The following is a 27,828-nucleotide window of genomic DNA, read 5'->3' as shown; positions in this document are numbered from 1 at the left end:
AATAAAAAGAGTTCAATGACAAATGATCTATTAAAATTCAACAATGTTATTACAAGCTTCTTGAACTATTTGAAGGTAAAAAAAAGCAGATTAAAGCAGGAAATCAGCATTATAAACTTGTGTGACAGACGGGACACATTTAAAATACAATTTTCACTCTGTTGATTCATATTAGATCTAATTAGTTATATGTTCTGAATCGGCCATATAAAGAAGGAGATAGCTATTATTGTTAAACTTTTAAATATTACCTAGTTCTGTTAATACAGAAACTTTTCAGTGTATTCTGTGACAGACCGGACAATAATTTATTGTTACGATTTTCAGCTTGAAAGATACTTTAACTTACCCTTAAAGAAATTATATACACTGCACAGTTTATTACTAGTTCATATGATACAAATATGCCACTATCATCATTTTCTACCCCTGTTTTATTACAACAGAGCAAATTAAATTTAGGCTGCTAAATCATAACTTTTTTTTAAAAAATGACCAACAACTTTGACGCCTGGTATTTTGGGGATAACGTAAGACAGATAAAATATCAACCCAATTTAAATAACTTCAACATAATTATATTGAAAAGAAATTGCATTGAACTTCCTCCTTATCATTTTATTTTTGTTCAAGTGTGGAACATTGGCCTGAAAGCCTAATAACTAGATCTGCCAGGCAGATATGAAATCTTTCATATTAACGGTCACTTCCTGTCATGTCATGGGTTGTATAAAGAATCACAGCAAGAAAAAATAATCATTAAAATCAGTCGAGTTCATGCGATTTTTCACTCTTAAACTCCTTTGTTGGCACGAAAAACATCAAAGGCAAAATTCAAAATTGTTACATTTTCAAATATCAAAAATTTTACCCTGATCCCGGCTATCTAGATATGTATTCATTTTGATTATAGGAGACCTATTCTTCAAACTACAGCCTATTGTGTTCATTTTCACGTCCGTTAATGTGGATGTTTCACTTTTTTCCATAAACAATTAAAAATGTTGACCATAAATTGACCGAAATCAAAATTCTGCTCTGACGTTTTTTAGGCATTCCTTCAAGGATTCAGAAAATGTAACTCCCATGTCTGTAAGTAAAATATTGCAAAAGCCTTAGGGATTTTTCCATTTCAAGATGGTGGCACTTCCGGTTCGATTGAATGACTTCATATTTTGTGTACTCATCAGTAATGTCTTAGCTAGTACAGAAAAAAAAAAAAATTAAAGTCAATCTGACCTATATTTTGTCGATTTTTTTTTAAAACTTTGATCCTTTATTTCTCCAAGGGGAGATAAGTTAGAAAAATTCTAATAATATTTTTCAAGTTGCATCAGTAAGATCTACTTTCATTCCAAAGTTCATGAAAATCGTGCAAATATTAAAGAAGTTGTCAAGTTGGTCTCAACTTCCAGGGCGAAATCACAGAGACGAATTTTCGAAATTCGAAAATCTGAAATTGCAGATGAAAATGAATTTTGTCAAGGTACTCAAAGAAAAAATAATTAATAAAATAGGTAAAAAATCCACAAAGCTACGACTATGCATCGTCAGTTGATTCGTTTGTAAATTTCGGTGATTTCGAATTCGTAAAACTTTTCGAAAATATATTTATGCAAAAGCCACCACCCATTTTTTTTTTGGGGGGGGGGGGGGTGTAGGTCATAGTTTCAGGAAGATCCCATGGTTAGATTCTGAGAAATCCGATTTGTTGACAAAACACAAAAAAAAAATAATAATAATAATAATCTTAACAGAAACAATAAGCTTTCATATGTAATATGAAAGTTTAAAAATTATAATCCGAACAAAATCAATAGTGTTTCACACAAGGTACGCAGTGTAAAACCCTAAATAGAAGATTTTCGAAATTACACCCTCTAAAATTCATTCGCCAAAGCTCTCGCCAGTACCACTGGTTCCTAGTGGCACCAATCCTATCTAATGGTTGATTTTAGATTGCATGTACATGTGGTGATGTAACATGCTTAGCATTAACCAATTTATCATCAGGTTCTCAAAAATCATATTGATTTAAAGTCAAATCTGTAGGAGGTTGATGTGTCAAAATTTCAAAGCAGGAAGTTTGTAATTTGATATTCCATTTTATGACTGTACCTCAAGTCATCAATTCACAGATAGCTTGTTTATCTTTTAATGTCTCTGTGCATTATTTACAATACATGTACATGTATAATAAAAATATCAAGTTTTCCTCTAAAATGTCCTCAAATCCTATCTTATGGTTGATTTTAAATTGCATGGACATGTGGTGATGTAACATGCTTAGCATTAACCAATTTATCATCAGGTTCTCAAAAATCATATTGATTTAAAGTCAAATCTGTAGGGGGTTGATGTGTCAAAATTTCAAAGCAGGAAGTTTGTAATTTGATATTCCATTTTATGACTGTACCTCAAGTCATCAATCCACAGATAGCTTGTTTATCTTTTAATGTCTCTGTGCATTATTTACAATGCATGTACATGTATAATAAAAATATCAAGTTTTCCTCTAAAATGTTCTCAAATCCTATCTTATGGTTGATTTTAGATTGCATGGACATGTGGTGATGTAACATGCTTATCATTAACCAATTTATCATCAGGTTCTCAAAAATCATATTGATTTAAAGTCAAATCTGTAGGGGGTTGATGTGTCAAAATTTCAAAGCAGGAAGTTTGTAATTTGATATTCCATTTTATGACTGTACCTCAAGTCATCAATCCAAAGATAGCTTGTTTATCTTTTAATGTCTCTGTGCATTATATACAATACATGTACATGTATAATAAAAATATCAACTTTTCCTCTAAAATGTCCTCAAATTGATTTAATTCATTATAGCTTTGTAAATACTGAACAGAATTGAACCATTTTGGACTGTAGATTGCAAGTGATTTCCAACTCCTTCAATAATTTCATAGATTTCTTTGATAGGCATTTAGTAATTGAACATATTAACACAAAGTACAATTTTATGGATACACAATTACTGAGTTTAATATTATGCATCATTTCGGCGAGGATACTCTCGTCTTTATCAAATAAATGATACAAATATGTGAATAGTAGATAAATACCGGGTGACACAAAAAAAGCCTTCATCACCTAAACTTGAATAATGGAGAGGGGTTGTCAGGGACCTCCAGTGGTTCCAGCAGGATGGTGCCACCCCCCACACCTCAAACGAATCATTGGCATGGCTACAGCAGCGTTTCCCTGACCGACTGATCAGCCGCAGGTGTGACTCGGAGTGGTCGCCGTATTCACTGGACTTGAACGCCCCAGATTTTTATCTGTGGGGATACCTTAAGGACAGGGTGTATAGCAACAACCCCCAGACTATCCCTGATCTGAAGGCAGCAATCACAGCAGCAGTAAAAGCGATCCCAAGGAAAGAATGTGGGAGTGTCATCGAGAACTTTGCGCGCCGGATCCAAATGTGCTTGCAGCACCGGGGAGCTCATTTAGAGCACATTTCTTGAGCGCCAGTTAAACAAAGAGTTTTTGTGGTACAGACTTGAAACTTTGGAGATGTCTGCTACATAGACTTAACCTAATGTAGCTATTTTTGCGTTAATCTAAATAAAATTTTGGAAGTTATTCGATTTTTATTGATGAAGGTTTTTTTGTGTCACCCTGTATTTACAGCATATGCAACAAAAATAGTATTATAAACTCGGTAATTGTGTATCCATAAAATTTTTACCTTGTGACAACGTTCATATACTTTAAGTATGTTAAATATCTAAGCTTACACTAGTTATATCTTATAATCCTAATCACAGACAAAGTGTTGAATGTTCATTCCAGAATTATCTGGTTGAGTGGATGTTCATGCATGCATATTTATTTTAAACCTTCCTCTATAATTGTGCTCATTTCATTGAGCCATATTGAAAATAATTTGATTTGTTCATATTGATTTAAGATTTTGAGTAGACTCAGCATTTCTGATTTCCCTATTTTGAATTATTAAAGTTTTCTCAAATCTGTTCACTTTTCATCATTTTTTTTTTTCAGTCTGCAATAAAGGCAAAGTTAGTAGAACTTGGAGCCTATGTGGGTGAGTTTTAATATAGATCTGTTTTCTCTTCTTGGCACATACTATTGTAGCAGGGTAAATCTTTGATAATAACTAAAGACTGGAACTATCCATGAGACTATTTATTACCGGAAAATATTTAACATATATGGAGAACAGCACGTCCAACAAGCAGAGTAACTGTCCTGGAAACGGGATGAAACCTAGAATGCTATATAAATGTACAAATCAGTATTTATAATAAAATAGTATCTAAGGAATTAACAATATACCCCAACTATACTAATAACAATTAAAGAGAAAAGATTAAAATATAAAAGACATTGCAATAAAATAAAACAATAAGGTAATAATTAAACTCATTGTGTCAGCTGTCAACTGTCTGTCAATAGATTAGTAGCTTAACGTCTTATTAAAACGAGGGATTAAAGCTACAAAAAAAGACATGGGCAGTGGATAATCCAGAAATTTAATTAGACGCCGATATTTGTAATAAATGATCAGCGATTAAAGACAACATCGTCTTGTGTATGCAATGAATTCTCCTCCGACTTCGCTTGCGTTGCTAGGTACTGAGAGAGGTAAGTCATGTGACACAAACATTACCTCTTTTGATCGATTTTTTATAGCCAAGGTATTCCCCGACAATTGCAATGTTTTAAGAAGGATTTGAAGCAAAATTAATTAGTTGAATATGTTTTTAGTCCAAGTATATCATCAAATCACCCAGTTTGTACCCGGGAATGTATCTTTAACAGAAATATAAGAATAATAGAAAGTTTAATTGAATAAATGAAAAATGAACGGAAGTCGAAGGAATTATTGAAAGAATAAAATAGAAACAGTTCATAAATTTATCACCATTATACTATCACACAACCTATTCAATGTATTTGTGCCTAGAAGAAATACATGTTCATTTTTACTTCATTGCCATGTACACAGACTTTATGTAATGTAAGCTTACGAGAGCCTATAGGGCTCAAGATAGTTATAACAAATTTTAAGAAAAAATTCTGAAAGATCATCTGTGACATACATTCGTACCTACAATGACGGGTGCCAAGGACCATCTTATGTCTTTGACACTTTTTAAACGTACAATGGTCTTTTTATGTATTTGTCCAGATCTTTAGCCAAACTGTGTCTCCAAAATTCAACAAAGTCTAAAGTAATCTTACCCTGCAGGCACAAAAAAAAAAAATTAAATTCATTCATAAAAAGAGAACCTCTAGTGGTAGTTCTGAAAGACCAGAGTCCCAACATGTTTAAACATGCCAGTGGTCAGGGTTGCAAAAATCCATTAGCCCGACTCCCGGGGCTACCAAAAATAACTTAGCTGTACTAGTCCCTTATATTGGTTTGTGAATTAATCTAGTGATATGTATAGGATATTAACCTACCCAAGGTTGATATGGCAGAGAACACAAGGGTGAAGCCCAAGTGTTCTCTACCATATCAATCCGAGGGAGAGTAGGTTTATATCCTACATATACAACGCCATTTCACCCTAAGATTGAATGGGTTCTTCCATTCAAAGTCAACAATGATTGGATAACTGTTAGTAGTTTCCGTCAAATAAGGAAAATTACCGAATTAATCACGTGCAATTACTTTCATGTTTTTGTTTATACGTCAACATTTTGGAGAATTGAACGCAAAACAAAATTGATAGTAATACGAAGTCAGATGAATAATCAATCCTTTTAAGCCAACATATTGACGATGGAATAGATGTGAATGAAAATATCGATGAGAATCTATCCAAAGCCTGAAGAAAATTTGGATTAAAAGGCATTCTTTTCCGATAATTCTGACAGTGAACCCATATTGAAGGTTTTCGGTATGTTCAGAGAAGGATTTGACCAACTGTTTTAAAATACTTTATAAAGGAACTCTTGAGCGATAAATAATTTCAAGTCTAGGAGGGTGTGGACGGAAAGAAAATTCTGAAAGATATCTTAGACATGGAGTATGGATAACCGATTTAAATATGCCGATAAGTACGCCGTCTATTACGGCCCAGAATGTTACAAACTGTACCATAACAATTTTTAATTGTCAAAAGAATAAAAAAAAAAACTTCTGTGTTTTTTGTTTTATTTCGATCATCTATGTCATCAGCGGTTGATATGAGCTGAATATATCGACCTAAGATGACGTCATTAGCGGTTGATATGAAATATCAACCTGTCATGACGTCATCAGCGGTTGATATGAACGAATATATCAACCTATGATGACGTCATGACAGGTTGTTATGAGATATAACTGCTATGGACATCAAAGAAAAAACTACCGCCAGTTGTATATAGATAAATAAACTGTAAGACATCCCACATTTATTTCTCCAATTCCACAGAAAACTCAATCATAACAATAGATTTTCTGTATAAAACTTAGAGCAGTATAGACATTTTTAGTACCTCCTCGATTCATTCATTCTTGACATTTTTCTCCACCTTGCACGCTTTGACAAGTCATGTATTCACCAGTTGAAATCAGGTTGATTTTTAAAAAAAAAGCCTACATAATATTTGAAAGCATGCCATTGGATTTTCAAATACAAAATAATTTTGATTATTTAACATGTCCGGTATTTCCAAAGAATTTATGACCTGTGTTTGTTACACACGCCATGCTGAATGGTACCAGTGACCCGTGTGTCGTCAACTTTGACCTTATCAACACACAGCATGGTGCTAATATAAACAATTTTACTATCCTGTCTATTTTAATATCATATCAGCACATCAAACTGATTTGTTTTCCTTTTTAGACAGTTTATATAGTGACCAGAATAATAAATACTGTAAAAAAAATTAATTTGTCAATCAGTCGAGGCTGTCCCATGCTTTACAGTGAGTGCTAATAATAACCTAACGCACTGTATACAAAACTTCGAGTGGGAAAGGACAATATTGGTGCCAGTCATTGTCACGTATGTGATAGAACTGGTTAAACACGTTCCAAGTATTATTTTATCACAGTGATCATTGCTACGATAGATGCGTAATCAATGTTTCAACAATTGGAAGTGACGAACGCAAACGGAAAACACGAGTTATCCCTCTATATAACTGACTGAATTGACGGGTGATAAAAGATACATGGGCGAATTTCTGCTCACTAATAATTCCTTCAAAGACCAAAAGTTGTTATGTGAGACTGTGAAAGGATATCTGACAATTCATAAAAAAAAAATTGACTATCACTAGATAAGAGAACATGAAAGAAAAATAGAAAAAGTCTGTGCATTACCATGTTTTTATAAGTATAGAATGAATAAACACACGTGAATGTACGGACTGTTTCTATTTTTCTCGTGTTCTCTTATCTGTGTGTCTGTCGGTCCGTCCATCCGTGCATTGTCCACAATTTCTTGTGAACGCTCTAACGCCAAAAGTTATCATCCAATTGTTTTAAAATTGATATATGTTGTTTACATTAGTGAGACGAAGAAGCCTATTTAATTTCAATAATTTCAGTTTATTACGTCTAGAGTTATGGCCCTTGTTTCACTTTGTTGCACCTTTGTGAACGCTCTAACGACAAAAGTTATCAACCGATCTGTATGAAATTTATATGCATCATTTAAATTAGTAAAACAAAGAAGCCTATTGAATTTCAGCAATTTCCGTTAATTACATCTAGAGTTACGGCCCTTGTTTCACTTTGTTGAATCTTGTGAATGCTCTAATGACAACAGTTATCACTTAATCTGTATGAAATTTATATGCATCATTTGAATTAGTGAAATGAAGAATCCTATTGAATGTCAGCAATTTCCATCAATTACTTCTAGAGTTATGGACCATGTTTTACTTTGTTGAACCTTGTGAACGTTCGAACGACAAAAGTTATCATCCGATCTGTATGAAATTTATATGCATTATTTGAATTAGTAAAACGAAAAAGCCTGTCGAATTTCAACAATTTCTGTAGTTTACTTCCAGAGTTACGGCCCTTGTTTCAGTTTTTCAAACGATGAAAATTATAATGTCATCTGTATGAAATTGTCTATTAAATTCCCCTAATTACCTACAGAAGAAAAAACATGCGACAACCCTTGTTGACTGCTTGGACGATTTAGCTGCTGTGGGCGTATGTTTTGTTGCCTGGCAACCTATCTTTTGAATTGTCAGATATAATCTTACAGTCTCATATAACAACTTTTGGTCTTCGAAAGAATTATTAGTGAGCAGAAATTCGCCCATGTGTCTGTTATCACTCGTCACTAAAGTCAGTTATATAAAGGGATAACTCGTGTTTTCCTTTTGCGTTCGTCACTTCCGATTGTTCAAGCATTGATTACGCATCTATCGTAGCAATGATCTCTGTGATAAAATAATATTTGGAACTGTTTAACCAGTTCTATCGCACATGTGATAATGACTGGCACCAATATTGTCCTTTAAAGACGTTAATTTCCCATGATATATTACAAATGACAAGTGCTATATGGAGTTTTTATGTGGTCTTTAGTGAAAGAAAACATTGTTATGGGTACAAATCCTGGTTTTGAAGGTCAGATATGATATGAAAACGAATATCGGTTTGTATATTGTCGTCGCCGCCGTCCGTCCGTCAGTCCGCTCTAGAGGCTAAAGTTAACATCCAATTGACTTTAAATTTATACACAGTGTTTAATGTCTTGAGACGAAGACGAAGAGGCCTATTGATTTTCAGCGATTTCGGATAATTACTGCCTGAGTTATGACCCTTGATCACTTCAAAAAATCTTGTGGACGCTCTAGAGACTAAAGTTAATATCCGATTGACTTTAAATTTATACACAGTGTTTAAGGTCATGCGACGAAGAAGCCTATTCATTTTCAGCGATTTTGGATAATTACTGCCATACTTTAAATTTATATGCAGTGTTTGAGGTCATGAGACGAAGAATCCTATTGATTTTCAACGATTTCGGATAATTACTGCCAAAGTTATGGCCCTTGATCACTTAACAAAACAGACGCCCAAATATTGAAGATCAAAGCTTGTACCGTGTCCAACTACGGACTAGTGGAAATTAATGCTGGGCTAGTGTCGGACAGTAGACTACTAGCCCTGGGCTAGTGGATTCAAAAAAATTTTTACGCCCCTGCCACGGTTGTAAAAATCCACTAGCCCGACGCCCCGGGCTACCAAAAATAACTTGCGGGCTAGTGATCTATTTAGCGGTACTAGTCCTGGACTAGCGTCCTTTCACTGGTTTGTGAATTAAACTAGTGACGATATAAACTGCAAAACGTCCCACATTTATTTCTCAAATTCCAAGGAAAACTCAATCATAACAGTAGATTTTCTGTGGTAAAACTTAGAGCCGTATGGACATATTTCGTTCCTCTTCTATTCATTCATTCTTGACATTTCATTTTTCCACTTGCATGCTTTGACAGTTCACGTATAAACCAGTCGAAATCAGGTTAAAAACAAAAGACTCCCTTATACTTTATATTAGATTAGTTCTGAAATAAATATTTGAAAGCATACCTTTGTATTTTTAAATACAAGATAATTTTGATTATTTAACATGTAATTGTCAGGTATTTCCAAATAATTTACTGCACGTGTTCGTGTTCATGTCATCAACTTTGACCCTATCGGCACACAGCATGGCACTCGAGTGATAATATAAACAATTTTACTATCCTGTCTATTTTAATATTATATCAACACATCAAACTGATTTGTTTCCTTTGGAGACTGATTATAGAGTGACCAGGTTAATAAATGTGGTAAAACAATTAATTTGTCAGACAGTCGAGGCAATCTCATGCTTTGCAGTAAGCGTTAATAATAACGGAATGTATATAAATCTTTGACCGGGAATTAAAGGACGTTAATTTATCGTGATACATTACAAATGACATGTGCTATACAAAGTATTTATGTGGTCTTTAGTTGAAAAAAAAACATTGTTGTGGCTACCATTCCTGGTTTTGAAGATCAGATATATGAAAACAAATATCGGTTTGTAATTGTTTGAACCGTTTCACCAGTGCAACCGAACCATGACCGGTTAACCGAGTAGCCGTATACATCCTTCAAGATACATTATGGGAGATTCGATAACGAGTTGGTAGTTCTCACTATAATAGTTAAAAACTAAATAATGTAAAGGCAATTTGCTGAAAATTTCATTCAAATTGATCCATTATGAACCGAGAACTAAACGGTTGAAATTTCTGGCTAGCCTTGTTCATCATTACTAAAATCAGTACAATAAACAGCATAGTCTCTATAATCCATTTCATCGTTAAATTGTGAAGGAAAGTTATGCAGTAAATCGGCTCACAATCCACTGAAGATCGCAGGCTAGCGATGCCATCTAGAGATGATTATGGTCCGGATAGGTTAATTAATGTCTAATTAATAATTTAGATAAAATTTCAGACCTAAAGAAAGACCTGCAAAAGACAGATTTAGCTCTTGCATAATGTATGTTTAATTATTAGGCAATCAAGTCTATGATCTTTATTAAAAAAGATAGGTTGGCAGGCAACAAAACATAAGCCCAAATGTTGAAGATTAAATCTTGTACCTTGTCGAACTATGGACTAGTGGATATTAATGCCGGGCTAGTGCCTGATAATAGACTACTAGCCCTGGCCTAGTGTATTCAAAAAATTTGTTTACGCCCCTGCCATATTTACAGTATTACCTATACCATACTTATAGGGTGTCAGGTTTCTTTCAATAAAAAGTTTTTTTTTATTTTCAAATCTTCGAAAATACAAATAGACGATCTCCATTATTATTACCGTCAACATTTATTTGGTCCAATATGACTAAATCAGCTATTCAGTATTCCCACCCACAATGCAAAAATTTAATCTGAAAATTTCCCTAGTATAAATGCCAATTTGCATGCATATTTGAACCCAAAGTTACAAGGAGTATTTCTTACCATTGTCCTTTATTGTCCCCCGCCTTTCGAAGAAAGCAGGGGACTATTAAAATGAGTTTGTCTGTCTGTAAGCAGACCGATAAGCAATTTGATTGGTCGAGACTTTGGAACACAATAACTCTCATTCTAATTGAGCTAGGATGTTCACACTTGGCGTAGGTGTTTATTAGGTGAATGCCTTGATGGTGTTCGAAGATGAGAATTGTCTGCTTAGGGTAAGCAGAGATAAGCAATTTGATTTGTTGATGCTTTAGGACACGATAATTTAAAGTTCTAATACAGTGAGAGTGAGTAGTTTTATCAATGATAAACATTGTCTGCTTACGGTAAGCATAGATAAGCAATCTGATTGGTTGATGCTTTTGGGCACGATAACTTTGGTTTTAATTAAGTGAGGGTGATGAAACTCTGAGTATAGCGTCATTATATAATTACCTTGACTAAGTTCGATGATGAGAATTTTCTGCCTAGGAGCGATAAGCAATTTGATTGTTCAAGACTTAGGATAACAACTCTGCTTTTAATTGAGATAGAATGTTTATTAGGTGAATGTGTTGACGGAGTTCAATGATTAACATTTCGAGCTAAAGCTAAGCAGAGCTAAGCAATTTCATTGGTCAATGCTTTGGGACAAGATAACTTTTATTCTATTTGATAGAGAGTGATTGTAGGCACTCCTTTTTGTCTTTTGGTTGGAAGAATATCATGAGCTTGTAACTGGAAAACCTGGACTGAGCACATGGGTTTTTAGCAGCCATATTTAGGGTGACCCGTGCACTCTACAGAAAGTTGGTCTCGACACGGCTAAATGTGCACGCTTCAGTTGCGTGTCTCGAACTGATTTCTGACTACCCCGCACTCTCTTTGAGTCGATAAATAGCCATGGCACGTGCAATTCTCTACAAATATATCAACTATTACAGCCGTAAAAAATCTATTGTTGACGATTTTGAATAGCAGTAAAATTTAGCTTCTTGGTTATTACAGCAGCTTTAGAAATCACGATTGTTTTATTTTTTAAATTGCTTTATCATTAACTGTACCGTTAAGAGCGGCTTCTTTTGGTTTAGTACAAATAATATCTCTGAAACACTCAGGTTAGACAGGGACATGATACTAGCAGTAGTTTAATTTTACTTTTACAAGTTTCTTAAAACAATTGTTGAGTTGTCTAAAGTGCTAATTTCTAAATTCAATTTCTTGTTCTAGCTTTCTGTTATGTTTCGTAAAAAAGTAGTCTTGATTATCCCGACCTGTCAATCAGACGTAGAATGGTCGATAGACTGGTTAAGCGAGACTAATTTCAAAACAAGGGCACGTAACCTATCTTTTACTCAAAAGTGTCGGGATGTTATGGACGACACTTGGAACCAGTTTTCAGTCTATTATTTATAGATGATTAATGGTCATAGCTTATTAAGTACAACATGATCGTTTAATTAGTGACTATAATTATGTGAAACTGATTTGAGGCTTGGCATATATATAAATATTGTGGCGTAATTGTCGAGATATTTGGAGATATTTATTTATGGTGGGTCCACAATTGTTTGTGAACAGTCTACAGGTCACAATTTTTATCCGATTTCAACGAAACTTGAAATATAGGTTTATCACCCTAAGATCTTGGTTCCTTTCGATATTGGCATGTATCGGACTGTAACTTCATGGATTATGGCCCCTGATTGTACGAAAAATCACGTTTTTAGTTTGTGAACACTGTAGAGGTCGCAATTTTTATCCGATTTGGTTTAAACTTGAAATGTATGCTTATAACCCAAAGATCTCGGTTACTGTCGATATTCGCGCATATCGGACCGTAACTTCTTGAATTATGGCCCCTGATTGTACGAAAAATTGTGTTTTTAGCTTGTGAACCCTATAGAGGTCATAATTTTTATCCGATTTAAAAAACTGTATTATCATATCACCGTTACACCCTAAGGACGACTGAGTTAGAATTTCGTGAAAATCGGGCCAAAACTTACAGACAAAATGGCCGCCGTTCGTTCTCATATAGCGTAAAAATATGGTATATCAAGGTGGACCCTATAGAGGTCACAATTTTTATCCGATTTTGTTCAAACTTGAAATGTAAGTTTATAACACAAAGATCTCGGTTCCTTTCGTTATTCGCGCATATCGGACCGTAACTTCCTGAATTATGGCCCCTGATTGTATGAAAAATCACGTTTTTAGCTTGTGGACCCTATAGAGGTCATAATATTTATCCGATTTAAAAAATGGTATTATTATATCACCGTTACACCCTAAGGACGGCTGAGTTCGAATTTAGTGAAAATCGGCCCAAACTGACAGATAAAATGGCCGTCCTTCGTTCTCAAATAGCGTAAAAAATATGGTATATCAAGGTTGTGAACCCTATAGAGGTCACAATTTTAATCCTATTTTGATGAAACTTGACATGTAAGTTTATAACCCAAAGATCTTGATATTTGCGCATATCGAATTGTAATTTCCTGAATTATGGCCCTTGATTGTAGGAAAAATCACTTTAGTTTTAGCTTGTTTTCTATCCATCTCTCGAAAATGTGGGCGTATCCTGCCTGGGAGCCGCTGGTTATATTTTGGAATAGTTTCTAGTTTTGTTACTATAATGGACAGGAAAACCTGTTGATATGGACAATTTATGTTTTTGTCCTGCTATAATCTAATGGCCTTAATGCGTATATTTTTATACAGCTGGTCTCCTTAAGGTGGAAACCTATATTCCACAGAACAATGAGTGATGAAGTAGATAATTGATGGGTTTCATTATTAAAAAGATAATGTTTTTTGTAACAAATTTCGGTCAAGTGGGATGACGTGTATATTTGTAAGTACTAGTTTTTGCGCATTTGAGGGGCACGATTCAATCTTCTATATCGCTGCATTTGTTACAATATAGCGATTTTTTTTTTTAGGGTTTCACACTGCGTTTTTGTTCAGATTATTATTCTTCTTCTTATTATTATTATTATTAGGCTTTCAATGGTGAAAGGCTATTGTTATTACTAAGATTAATATTATTTTTTTTTTTTTTCATTTCGCCTATTTCTCAGCAGCTATAAGAGATAGAGGTCTGAAGTTTGATTTTTTCTCGGGAAACTGGGTGGTAGTTAGTGCTTAAATGTAAAACAAAATTTGTGCGCATAGCGGAAATGCGTCAAATCTTTAATGTGCACGCAAATTGAAAATCGGCCATAATTGTGTTAATTCTTAACCGATTTTTCAGACATTTACATTTTTGGATAGCTGGAGACATTTCTGAGCAGATAGCAGTTCAAAAACGTAGAGTTTAGAAACTTTGTCGCTCTCATTTTTGCGGTGAAAATTGGAAAATTTTCTAAATTTTCTAAAATTGTTATTTTTTGGAATTTTGAAATTCGACTTACATTTTTGGATAGCTGTCATCAATCTGATTCGAGCAATATAAGTTTTGTTCTGAAATGTTAACTTTGATTTTTCACTTTTTTTTCGCATTTTGGTCAAATCATAGAGTTCTTATTTTTTTAAAACAATTTTTCTGAAACTTCAGGAATATAAAGTCGAAGGACCAAACCAGTCCATGAACTATAAATGAAAATCCTCTAATCACCGGAAGTAGTCAAGAAAGGTATCCAAAGTTTGACAAAATTCAGAAAAATGGGTGCCTGTGCGGAAATTATTTATTGTTCGATTTGTATAAAACAAAGTTCATATGCTCTGTTGTCTCAATTGTCATTTTTTTTTGTTACCGATAGTGTTATCTGTCGGCACCGGAAGTGGCATAATTTTACCAAAAACTACAATTTTGACAGTTAGGTACCATTTTTCAAAAGCAAATATTATTTTTTTTTTTAAACTGATATAACTAAAAGAGTGTGCCCTTTAAAGGCGCAAAAAACGCTGAGCTTAGTTTTTTTAATTTCGATTTCATTTTCGAGCAAATTCGATTTAGAGGTGAAAAAAAATCTAAAATTAACCTCTTTACAACCCATTCAGGCTTTTCAAATTTTAAAATATATCTACGTAACTTTTATAACCTTGTAGCTATAATCCATACGAAGAAAATGTATGTTAAAATTAGTTTGTAATATAAGCAGTTGCCTAGAAATGGGCAATTTTGTATAAGTCCCCGTTTTCGTTATTTTGCCTGTAAATAGTCAATTATTATTGGATTTTTATAAAAAAGACATAAAGGATTTTTCTGAAACTTCAGAAATATGAAGTCGAAGGATGAAACCAGTCATTAAAGTAAAAATGAAAATTTTCTATTCACCGGAAGTGGTAAAAAAGTGCCCAAACTTGGACAAAATTCAGAAAAATAGGTGCCTGTGCGGAAAATGTGACGTATTCAATGTGTTTTTGCAAATTAAATAATGTTTTATATCATTTAATAGCCAATTGAATTGTCTATCAGATGCTACTACAGCGACAAGTTTCTATCAAAAATTGAAAAAGTTATAGGACTTTGAAAAATAAGTTTTTTTACGATTTCGAGCAATTTTAAACGCATGTTTCTCGGAAACGCCGCCAACAATTTTATTAAAAATTTCTCAGTCGAGACTCTAATGGGTGGTGTATTGTGTCATGAGTAGTCGAAAAACGAGATTGAAAATCAAAAACATATTTTTACGATTTGGAGCATTTTTAGAGATATTTTTCTCGAAAAGTTCAGAAAATATTTTTTGGGAACTTCTGCTACAGAGAGTCTTATCGGCAGTGTTATTTATACAACCACTGTACAACAGTTCCAAATATCAGGAGTAGGAGAACAAAGGGGTCGAAAATTGAAAACAGCATCTTTCATTGTTAAGGAACTCATATCTGTAGGTATAACCAACGTATAACCAACGTATAGAGCATATTCGAGAGTGCTTTTTCTTTCACAGTGACGATATTTTGAACTAAAATTATTTCAACCTAGAGTGTTTACTTCTATCCAAAATATGGTTTAGTAACCCTGTAACAGAAATAGTTGATTGCTGTGTGTAATAATTAGTCTTCGATTTAATATTGTTGCTTCTTTGTAAACATTATCTCATAACCGTAATCATCGCGACAGAAATCGACGGCTGGCGCTGTTTATAAACAAGTCCAATTTGTTAAGTGGTTGCAGTAGTATCGTGCAGTAGTACAAATATTGCACTTGTGATATAATGCGTGACGTTGTTTGAGCATGGACTCTTAACTGTAATTAATATTAAATTTTTATATGTTAGTGACGTCAAATCTTGAAACCAGAAAATCGGCGATATTTCACTGATTATTCAATCAATTTTTGAACCAGTTACATATTTGAGTCACTGACATGAACGCGATTCCGAAGTCCCGTGTACACATTGGTGTGACTGTAAAAGATCCCTTGGCAGTTGGAATTGTATATACGAGTTGACTAGCGCCGCTGTACGGGCAAAACAGAACAGTTAGACGTTAAACCCTATTTCATTGCATTTGATATTAATATCTATTGCGATTTCAGTTTTTACCATAACTTAGGTGTGGACTAAGACATTGCTTTTCGTCCATTTCGCGAAACTGTTCTTTTTCCATTTCGCGTAGATCTGAGAAACTGTAAGAAGTGATAGAGAGCGAGAGAGAAATGGGGTTTAACGTCCACTCGACACAAACTAGGTCATTTCGTGACTAACATATGGTTTAATTTTATTTCAATAATTCGCTTGCGCGTAGCGGTCTTTAGACTTTAGCAATGGGAGGAAACCAGAGGACCTGTTAACAGCCGAATTAAGCTACCATGTCGTTCTCATTTTTTCTTGAAAATTTACTAAAATTGTTATTTCTTGGAATGTTGAGTTTTCGATTACATATTTGAATTGCCGGCGTCTGTCCGATTCTACCAATCTAAGATTATCATGTTGTGAATTGTTCAACTATATTTTTCACTTTCCTTCTATCTTAATGCGCATGCAAAGAACATGTCAATATCTGAGTTATGCAAATGTGTGTTTTTATTTGGGGGGAGTGGTTGGGATAGTCTTTGTCATGCATCTGGCGACCGTGTGATGCCTTTTCTAACGGTGAAAGCCTTCAGTCTTGCCAGCAAGTCTAGTTATTATTATTATTTTTCCATTTGAGCATATCTCAGAAACTACTTGTTGGATCGATTCGATGTCTTCGGTTTTACTGGGAAAGTGGGTTTGACTTAAATTTTAAAGCTATTTCCAACGTTCTGCGACAATGCGAAATGTCCAAAATCACCGAAGTTGTCGTTTTTCGATATTTTGCCTTAATGTTATCAATAATTGTCGGATTGTAATATTTGATACATTTTGACATAGCCAGAGACAAGGCACATAGCTACAGTTCTTTGGATTTTTTATTTTCGACGAATCTTAGGAGATATTAGGTGCCAAATTTTTAAAATTTAAATCTTTACAAAAAACTTTTTTATTAATGAATATTTTTATGTGGTAATTTACTTAGGGTTAAAGAGTCATCTGATTTGACCAAAAATGGCAACATTTTTTGCCACCGTATTTTTCCTTGGCCCCCATTGGCTAATTCAGTTTTTCATTCCTGGATTAATTATTTATTGTTCGATTTGTATAAAACAAAGTTCATATGCTCCGTGGTCCAAAATGTCATTTTTTTGGTTACCGGTAAAATTGCCTTTCGGCAACGGAAGTGACATAAATTTAGCAAAAACTACAATTTTGAGAGTTCGGTACCACTTTTTGAAAGCGAATGTTATTTTTTTCAAATCTGGTATGACTGAAAGGGTGTGCCCTGTAAGGCCGCAGAAAACATCGGACTCACTTTTTTAAATTTCGATTTCGTTTTCGGGTAATTTCGATTTAAAGGTGAAAAAGGGTGAAAAAATGAGCTATTTACAACCCATTCAGGCTTTTCATATTTTAATATATTTTTTCGCAACTTTCATAAACTAGTAGCAATAATCCATACGAAGAGAATGTATGTGAAAATTAGTTTGTAACATAAGCAGTTGCCGAGAAATGGGCAATTTTGCATGAGTCCCTTTTTACGCTAGTTTGCCTGTAAAAGTGTCAATTATTCGATTTTCATAAAAGTGACACCATTTGATGTGTAATGTCAATTTTAACTAGGTCAAACCAATTTAACATTTTCAATGTCACCGGAAATGACGGAATTTGGGCAAAAAATGTATTTATAGCCTTCAAACCAGTAATTTATTCAAATGAGTCGTATTTGTTATTTGTTTAAAATTTTGATATTTGATTCCAATAACTAATAGAATGAACCCATACAATCATATAGATATCACAAAATGGTTTCTAACTTGTTCAGTTGCGAAGAAATAGACGATTTTCAACAGGTAACTTTTCAAGGTTTTTGGTCCATAAAAGCGTCAATTATTATTCGATTTTCATAAAATTTCCAGTGTGTGATACCTAATGCCATTTACGATTTCATACAAGTAATTTAACACTTTTTCTGTCACCGGAAGTAACAGCATTTTGACAAAAACTGTATTTTTAGCCTTCAAAACAGATATTTTATTCAAATGAGTCTGATTTGTATTGTTTTTAAAATTATGATATTTGATTCCAATCATCAAATAGATTAAACCCACACGATCATACAGATACCAAAATATGGTTTCTAACTTGTACGGTTGCAGAGAAATAGACGATTTTCTAGAGGTCACTTTTCAAGGTTTTTGTTCTATAAAAGTGGCAATTATTATTCGATTTACATAAAAATTTTCACCATGTGATGCCTTATGCCATTTATGATTTCATAAAACTAATTTAGAATTTTCATTATCACCGAAAGTAATGTAATTTTGTCAGTATCACTTACATGTAACAAATGTATACAATGAATTGATATTGCCGGATTTGATTGATTCTGCGTACATTTTATTTGAAGTGTGAAATGCTTACATGGAAACATGTTTAATAGTTTCATCGGTACCGAAAGTGACATATGTTCAAGGGTAACGGGGCGCTGGTGAAACCCGTCATTACTGCGTCGCAGTTCTAGTTATTTATTTTTTTTTTCCACTTGAGCATATCTCAGAAACTATTTGTCGGATCAACTCGATGGCTTCGGTTTTACTGGGAAAGTGGGTGTGACTTAGAGATTAAAGCTATTTCGAACTTTCTGTGACAATGCGAAATGTCCGAAATCACCAAAGTTGTCGTTTTTTGAAATATTGCCGTATTATTAACAATAATTGTCGGATTTTAACATTTGATACATTTTGACATAGCCTAAGACATGGCAAATAGCTACGATTGTTTAGATTTTTGATTTTCGATTACTCTTCGAAGATATTAGGCCCCAAATTTTGAAAATTTAAATTTTGACAAAAAACTTTTTTATTTATTAATATTTTTTTTATGGCGCTTTACCTATAATTAAAGGGTCATGTAATTTGAGCAAAAATATGAAAAAATTTTGTATCGATAATTCACCTTGGCCGCTATTGGCTAATTCAGTTTATGGGTTCTAGGTTAATTATTTATTGCTCGATTTGTATAAAACAAAGTTCTTATGCTCAATGGTGCAAAGTCTTAACTATTTTATTACCGATAAAGCTTTCTATCAGCAGCGGAAATGACCTAATTTTGACCAAAACTACAATTTTGGCGGTTAGGAACGTCTTTTCGAAAGCAAATATTATTTTTTTAAAATAAGTAAAAAGTAAGAAGTTGCGCCATGTAAAGGCGCAAAAAAAGTCGGAAGCGTTTTTTTTAATTTCGATTTCATTTTTGCGCCATTTCGATTTAAAGGTGAAAAACGGTGTAAAATTGAGCTATTTACAACCCATTCAGGCGTTTCATATTTTAAAATATTTCTTTGTGACTTTCATAAACTTGTAGCATTAATTCATACGAAGAGAATCTATCTCAAAATTAATTTGTAATATGAGCAGTTGCCGAGAAATGGTCAATTTTGCAAGTGTCACATTTTACGCTATTTTGCCTGTAAAAGAGTCAATTATTATTGGATTATCATAAAAGTGATACCATTTGATGCATAATGTCAATTGTGACTAGGTCAAACCAATTTAACATTTTCAATATCATCGGAAATGACGTAATTTGGGCAAAAACTATATTTATAGCTTTCGTAACAAATAATTTATTCAGGTGAGTAGTATTTGTTATTTATTTAAAATTTGGATATTTGATTCCAATCAACTAATAGAATGAACCCATGGGATCATATAGATATCATAAAATGGTTTCTTACTTGCCCGTCTTCAATTAGCCCTACAGAAGAGTAGGACGTTAAACCCTATTTCATTTCATTTCTAACTTGTTCAGATGCGGAGAAATAGGCGATTTTCAACAGGTCCATTTTCAAGGTTTTTGGTCCATAAAAGTGTCAATTATTATTTGATTTTCATAAAATTTTCACTGTGTGATACCTAATGCCATTTACGATTTCATACAAGTAATTTAAGATTTTCATTATCACCGGAAGTAATGTCATTTTGGCAAAAACTGTATTTTAAGCCTTCAAAACAGATATTTCATTCAAATGAGTCTGATTTGTAATGTTCTTAAAATTATGATATTTGATTCCAATTAACAAATAGATTGAACCCATACGATCATACAGATACCAGAAAATGGTTTCTAACTTGTACGGTTGCAGAGAAATAGACGGTTTTCTACAAGTCACTTTTCAAGGTTTTTGGTCTATAAAAATGGCAATTATTATTCGATTTACATAAAATTTTCACCATGTGATGCCTTATGCCATTTCTGATTTCATAAAACTAATTGAACATTTTCATTATCACCGGGAGTACTGTACACTTACATGTAACAAATGTATAAAATTAATTGATATTGCTGGATTTGGTTGATTCGGCGTCCATTTTATTTGATGTGTGCAATGCTTATGTGGAAACCTGTTTAATGGTTTTATTGGTACCGGAAGTGACATATGTTAAGGGTAACGTGGCACTGGTGAAACCCGTCATTACTGCTTCGCAGTTCTAGTTTAGTTTTCAGTTTATCTCAGTTTTCAGCTCGGAAGTTCGGAAAAAAATCATTTTTTTTGTAACAAATTTCGACCGAGGTGTTATGACGTGTATATTTGTAAGTACTATGTTTAGCGCATTAGGGAGAGCCGATTTAATCTACAGTATCGGCCCTAAATTTCTGAAAAAAAAATCATCTTTTTCGTAACAAATTTCTGCTGAGCTGTTATGACGTGAATATTTGTAAGTACTATTTTTAGCGTATTAGGGAGACCCGATTTATTCTACTGTATCCCTGAAATTTTTACAATTTAGTGATTTTTTTAAAATTCAATGGGTTGCTCGCAATTTCTGAAAACATCGATATATGAAAAAAATCGATTTTTCTGCCCGATGAGTATTGATCTCGCACTTCGCCGTGTAAATTGCAAGAAGCTTTAATGACGCTGGTTCGATATGACGTCATTGTGGTGAAGTTGTCGAAAATATCCTTTAGCTTTCAAGTTAACAAAATAAAATGCCCGAAATCCCATTACTGTTTGGTATTTTTCAACGTGCGACAGTTGATCAGTGTAATAAATGTGCTTGATCACTTTTCTGTGAATGCAACTGGTTCAGTCTTTATGGGCATTCGGTGGAATTTATTTTGCAAAAACAGGTTGCTGTATTCTCGCAACAGGTCGATTGTGCGCTTTGCGACTTCTGGTGATCCTATGCAATCTAATTGGGAATTTTATCGTTTCATTTCTGTTTCTTCTGCAGCAAAATCTTAAATTCGCGTGTACACATCAAAATGTGATGTCGGTTCCGAAAGCACAAAACTACTGCTATATTTTGGAATATTTCCTAGATGTTGTTAATGTAACAGACAGAAAAACGTGCTTATATGGACGTTTTATATTTAATACTTAACGGGGATTTGGTGGCCAAATAGTGAACACGTGCGCGCTGTATCATTAGGTCTGTCATTTAGTCAACTGGTGTGGTTTCGATTTCCCGGTTCTAGATGATAAGAAGTAGGGTCGCTTGTCCAACCTCGGAGGTTTTCTCTGGGTCCTCCGGTTTCCTCCCACAGCTAAAGACACCTACGCGCAAGCTGGTCTCCTTAAGGTGGAAACATATATTCCAGAGCTGCCAACCTAAAATGATTTCAATGAGTGAGATTTAACCAAGCGGAGCCCCCTAGCCGAAAACGGATTTAGCACTTTTAAAACACTTTTGGAGACCGGAGAATAGAGATAAAATTATTCACAAAAGAGATACATTTTAAAAGTTTTAATGCACATCATATAAACACAAAATTCATTATTGTTCAATTTTTGGAATGATATCTGTTGTAGTCCATTGTTGCCCCTTTTGCTGCTTTCATTAGATCTTTCGGGGGCTCCCGCCTGTGACATGGTGTTGATTCTGGGTTGGCCAGTTTCACAGTTAGGAGCGACATGAGAGTACCATCAACTGATAGACTATTTCGGAAGTCGTTCTTGTTTTTCCTGACCATACTGAATACTCTCTCTTCACCAGCATTTGAATGGGGTATTACCAATACAAGTTTGGCTACAGCCGACAATTTAGCAAATCTCAATCTTCCTCCAGCATGGACCATATGCCCAAGAAAACCCCAGATGACATCCATGCGAATGTATTCTTCCTGCCTTCCTTCTTTCACAGTAGCCTTGTCCCATACAGAGGCAGGAATATCTGTGTCATCCAGAAGCTGATAATCTGTGAACTATTCCTGCAGGGCAGCACTTTCTTGTGGGGTGGTGTAGGGTAACAGATGGCTGTATCTTCTCTGGAAAAAAAACAACATCTTCAAAAAAGGCTGCTTCTCTAGCCACCACATTAACAAATCGGGCATGCTTAAGCAGGTCATGTTCATCTTGCCAGGGAAGCTTCTGTACAGCTTCACTGGCTGCCTTGGTGTAAAATGCCCTTACACCCTTGAAGAAGGCTTTCCTCTGATCAGGGGAGATGTCTCCTTCGTCCTCCAGCTTAGAAAGTGTCTCCCAAGTCTGGCATCCAATGAAGACATTCTCATCTTCTTACTGATTGTCGATGGGAAGGAAGTCGACATCAGTCAGAACAGATAGATTCGTTTTGATGACATCTATTCTTACAAATTTCCCTAGCAGCTTTTTTAGAAATGATGTCATCTGGGGATAAACAGCATGAATACATGGGTCCTCTCTTTGCTAAAACTTAGTGAATGTTGTGAAGACTGGCAGCACAGACTGGTAAAACAGAAGATACACCTCTGTCATTTGATCTTGAAATATGTTACGCAATCGCTTGAATCTTGCTTGACTCTCCTTAGTAGATTTAAAGTAGCTCTTTGTCCCTTCAAATAGATCAAGATTCCTAGCAACAGCCCGCTCAAGACTAAGCCATCTTGTGTTGACATGTTTTATAACTTGCTTGTATTTGGTGTCACAAAAGTTACAAAACTCAGCTAAAATTGACTTCCTCTTTGTAGACTTATCGAACCAATAGTAGATATCCACACAAAAGTCTTCAACATCAAAGCCAACTTTACTTTGAAATGTATCTGATGCCCGGCAAGCCAGGTTATGCACTAAGTGGCAGGGACATCCAACGAAGTAGCACGATTCAGTCTCCTGTGTTACCCTAGTCTTTATGCTATTTCTTTTGCCTAAGTTTACACTGGTGTTGTCAACACCAAAGGCAACACAATTCTCCCAAGGAATGTCATGCAGGTCAATTTTTTCCTTAATCTTGCTAAAAATCCCTTCAGCTGTGGCTGATCCTCTGCCAGACGTGCAGCACATATCCTGAAGATCGAACTTGACCATGCTGGTGTTCACATCATATATCCTGACAGTGAGAGGGTTCATCTTCTCCAAGCCTGTGTCATTTGATCCATCAACAGCCAGCGAGTATGGATGAGTCTTCATCTGGTCAACAAGCATTGCTGAAAGTATAATAAAGTGAATCAGTAAGAATAGAGAATCCCTTTAAAACTAAATATCATCTAGACAAATAGAACACTTTAACATGAATTAAGTAAATGATAAAGACTTCAATAGAATTGTAACATTGAAATTATTATGGAGAACCCCTATGCCAAATGGTCTCCATAACTTTGAATTACTAAACATTGGTCTTAAAAGATTAAAGAGATATTATAAGTATTTAGAAAATGTTTAACATTGTTATAGTTTGAGAAAATAAAATATGACAGTTGACTGATTTAAGATGTGTAGATAATAACTTTTAATATTAATGTCAGAACACAAGTGGTCATAAACAATGCAACCACATTTAATACAGTATTCTTACATCGAAAGTGAGGTGCAATGGCACCATTCAGGATACAGGTTGTCTTGGTCCGAGCAGATGCATAGTTCTTGGCAATCTGAGAATCTGGGAAAATGTCGGCAAAGATAGGGCTGAGATGGTCAGTGGAAGCAATCGGCAGGTTATGTTGAGCTACAAGATGTGCAGTCTTCACTTCAGCACGAGTTACCTAAAATAAATACAGTTAATTATTTTTAATATGCTGTAAAAACATTCTAAGTTACAAAAAAAAGATCCGGAAAAAGTGATCGAATTCAATTAAAACAAACATACCAAGCAACTCATGAACATCAATACACATGCCTTCTGAAAAAAAAGGAAAATTTGTCATGCTTTTAGTTATAAAAATAAATAAAACTGGTTAAAAGTGTGAACATGCTTTCAATTTTTTTATTATTTTGTTTTGCATTTTTAGATATTTTAGATTTACAGGACTATGCATGATTTAATATGCAATTTGAATTATGAATTCAAAATGTTCCAAATTCTTACTTATTTATTTACATTAAATTATATTGAATTTTATTTTTTGCTTCTTTGACTTGCGTACCTTGTCGCTGATGTTGTTCGGTGTTGAAAATGCAGATAGAGTCGATCTCGAAGAAAACTTGATTTTTTCTAGTTCCTTGTGTGATTTTCCCATGACATGTCGCTCAACATCCCGTAGGCCTCGATGTTTACAGCTGATACTACGATCACAAACCGAACACCGAAAATAGTGTTTGTTGTTTGATCGATCGGCGACGATACAAGGAAACTTGTTTGTCCAGGCGGAATTAAACTTTGTATCGTACTTAGCTGCACCAGTAAATTTTGTTTTTTTTAACTTGAGAAGGCTTACAATCTGAATCGTTGTCAGTGTCACTCATCTTGCAGGTTTTTCTCTCACTGAAACGCGTGGGAAGGATATTCCAGTTTCTGAACAATGGTAATGAAACAAATAATTTCATTGGCTGATCTAACTTATCCAGCCAATCAGTGGTGTCGTACTTAAAACAAACCGGAAAAGAGCGACTCGACATTCGGAATACATCGGGTTTGACTAATTGCATCTGATCAATGTGCATCCGAATGTAACTCGTACGTGGAAATCCTTTTTATTTTAATTTTGTACTATAGTTTTGAAAATGTGTGAGATTTCACTATGTGCTTGTGAGAGCGTGATTTTGATTAAAAATGCGTGATTCTTACGCCAAATGCGTGACAGTTGGCAGGTATGATATTCCATAGAACAATGAGTGATAAAGTAGATAATTCATTGGTTTCATTTTTTACAAAAATAAATTTTGATCTTAACAAATTTTTGTCTAAAAGTGTGATGACGTGTATATTTGTAAGTACTATTTTTTGCGGATTAGCGCGACCCGATTTAATCTACTGTACTGTACTGCTGCAATTTTTATAATATAGTGTTTTATTTTGATTTTTCAATGGGTTGTTTTTAAGGTTATCTCGGTTTTCAGTCTGAAATTTTGGAAAAAATCAATAAATTAAACAAATCGATTTTTCTGCTCGATGAGTTCTGATCTCGCACTTCGCCGAGTAGTTGCAAATAGCTTTATGGTGAAGTTATCAAAAATATCCTTTTGCCTTCACTTCAACAAAATAAAATGTCCAAAATCCCATGACTTTTTGGCCTTTCCAACCAGTCTTCAAACATCGATCTTTATTCAATCTTTTTTTCGGGAATTGAAATACGTGTAGCTTTAAATTGGGGGTATGGATAAAATAAGATCACTGTAAAAATGTATGTGAATGCAGCTGGTTCATTCGTTATGCGCATTGGGTTGAATTTAGGTTGCAAAAACAGGTTGCTGTATTCACGCACGCAATTAGCACCGGGTCGATCATGTGAAAATTAATCGGAAATTTTATCGTTCGATCATTTCTGTTTCGTCTTGCCCAAAATCTCGAATTCGGGTGTACACATCAAAGTGTGATGTAAGTTCCAATAGCAGAAAAAATACTGTTATATTTTGGAATAGTGTCTAGTTTTGTTACTATAATGAATGGGACAGGAAATTGTGTTTGTATCCACATTTTATGTTTAATACTTAAATTTTTGTCCTGCTATAATCTAATGGGGGCCTTAATGCGTATATTTTTATACAGCTGGTCTCCTTAAGGTGGAAACCTATAATCCACAGAACAATGAGTGATGAGGTAGATAGTTCATGAGTTTCATTATTACCCAGCGGCTACCAGGCAGGATACGCCCACATTTTCGAGAGATAGAGAACAAGCTAAAAAGAAAGTGATTTTTCCTACAATCAAGGGCCATAATTCAGGAAATTACAATTCGATATGCGCAAATATCGAAAGGAATCAAGATCTTTGGGTTATGAACTTACATTTCACGTTTCAACAAAATCAGACTGAGCCGTCCTTAGGGTGTAACGGTGATATAATAATACTTTTTTATACGCCCACATTTTCATGTGGACGTATTATGCCGTCGCCCCCGTCCATCCGGACGTCTGTCTGTCTGTCTGTCTGTCAGGACGACTGAGTTTGAATTTCGTGAAAATCGGCCCAAAATTGACAGACAAAATGGCCGCCGTTCGTTCTCAAATAGCGTAAAAATATGGTATATCAAGGTTGTGGACCCTATAGAGGTCACAATTTTTATCCGATTTTGTTGAAACTTGAAATGTAACCCAAAGATCTCGGTTCCTTTAGATATTTGCGCATATCGGACCGTAACTTCCTGAATTATGGCCCCTGATTGTACGAAAAATCGCGTTTTTAGCTTGTGGACTCTATAGAGGTCATAATTTTTATCCGATTTAAAAAAATGTATTATTATATCACGGTTACACCCCAAGGACGACTGAGTTCGAATTTCATAAAAATCGGACCGAAAATGACAGACAAAATGGCCGCCCTTCGTTCTCAAATAGCGTAAAAATATGGTATATCAAGGTTGTGGACCATATAGAGGTCACAATTTTTATCCGATTTTGTTGAAACTTGAAATGTAAGTTTATAACACAAAGATCTCAGTTCCTGTTGACATTTGCGCATATCGGACCATAACTTCCAGAATTATGCCCCCTGATTGTACGAAAAATCGCGATTTTAGCTTGTGGACCCTATAGAGGTCATAATTTTTATCTGATTTAAAAAAACCGTATTATTATATCACCGTTAAACCCTAAGAACGGCTGAGTTCGAATTTTGAGAAAATCGGCCCAAAACTGACAGACAAAATGGCCGCCGTTCATTCTCAAATAGCGTAAAAATATGGTATATCAAGGTTGTGGACACAATAGAGGTCACAATTTTTATCCGATTTTGTTGAAACTTGAAATGTAAGTTTATAACCCAAAGATCTCAGTTCCTTTCGATATTCGCGCATATAGGACCGTAACTTCCTGAATTATGGCCCCTGATTGTACGGAAAATCACGTTTTTAGCTTGTGGACCCTATAGAGGTCATAATTTTTATCCGATTTAAAAAATCGTATTATTATATCACCGTTACACCCTAAGGACGGCTGAGTTCGAATTTTGTGAAATTCAGCCCAAAATTGACAGACAAAATGGCCGCCCTTCATTCTCAAATAGCGTCAAAATATGGTATATCAAGGATGTAGACCATATAGAGGTCACAGTTTTTATCTGAT

The 27,828-nt window shown here is 34.5% G+C and overlaps 1 protein-coding gene across 7 annotated transcripts in view; it reads left to right on the top strand.

The window, feature by feature from the left end:
- LOC126820655 (zinc finger CCCH domain-containing protein 14) overlaps window positions 1–27,828 on the top strand; it is a 355,618-nt gene that overhangs the window by 3,441 nt on the left and 324,349 nt on the right. For all 7 annotated transcript variants that reach the window (XR_007680058.2, XR_007680057.2, XR_007680059.2 and 4 more), the window contains exon 2: window positions 4,028–4,070. Coding sequence is in view for 4 of the 7 variants with exons in the window: in XM_050548757.2 (XP_050404714.1) it covers window positions 4,028–4,070 (43 nt within the window). In the remaining 3 variants the exon portion in view is untranslated. The remainder of the gene's footprint in view (window positions 1–4,027; window positions 4,071–27,828) is intronic.

Source organism: Patella vulgata, chromosome 5, assembly GCF_932274485.2.
Source record: "Patella vulgata chromosome 5, xgPatVulg1.2, whole genome shotgun sequence".
NCBI lineage: Eukaryota > Metazoa > Mollusca > Gastropoda > Patellidae > Patella > Patella vulgata.
This window is presented reverse-complemented; position numbering and strand designations above follow the sequence as displayed.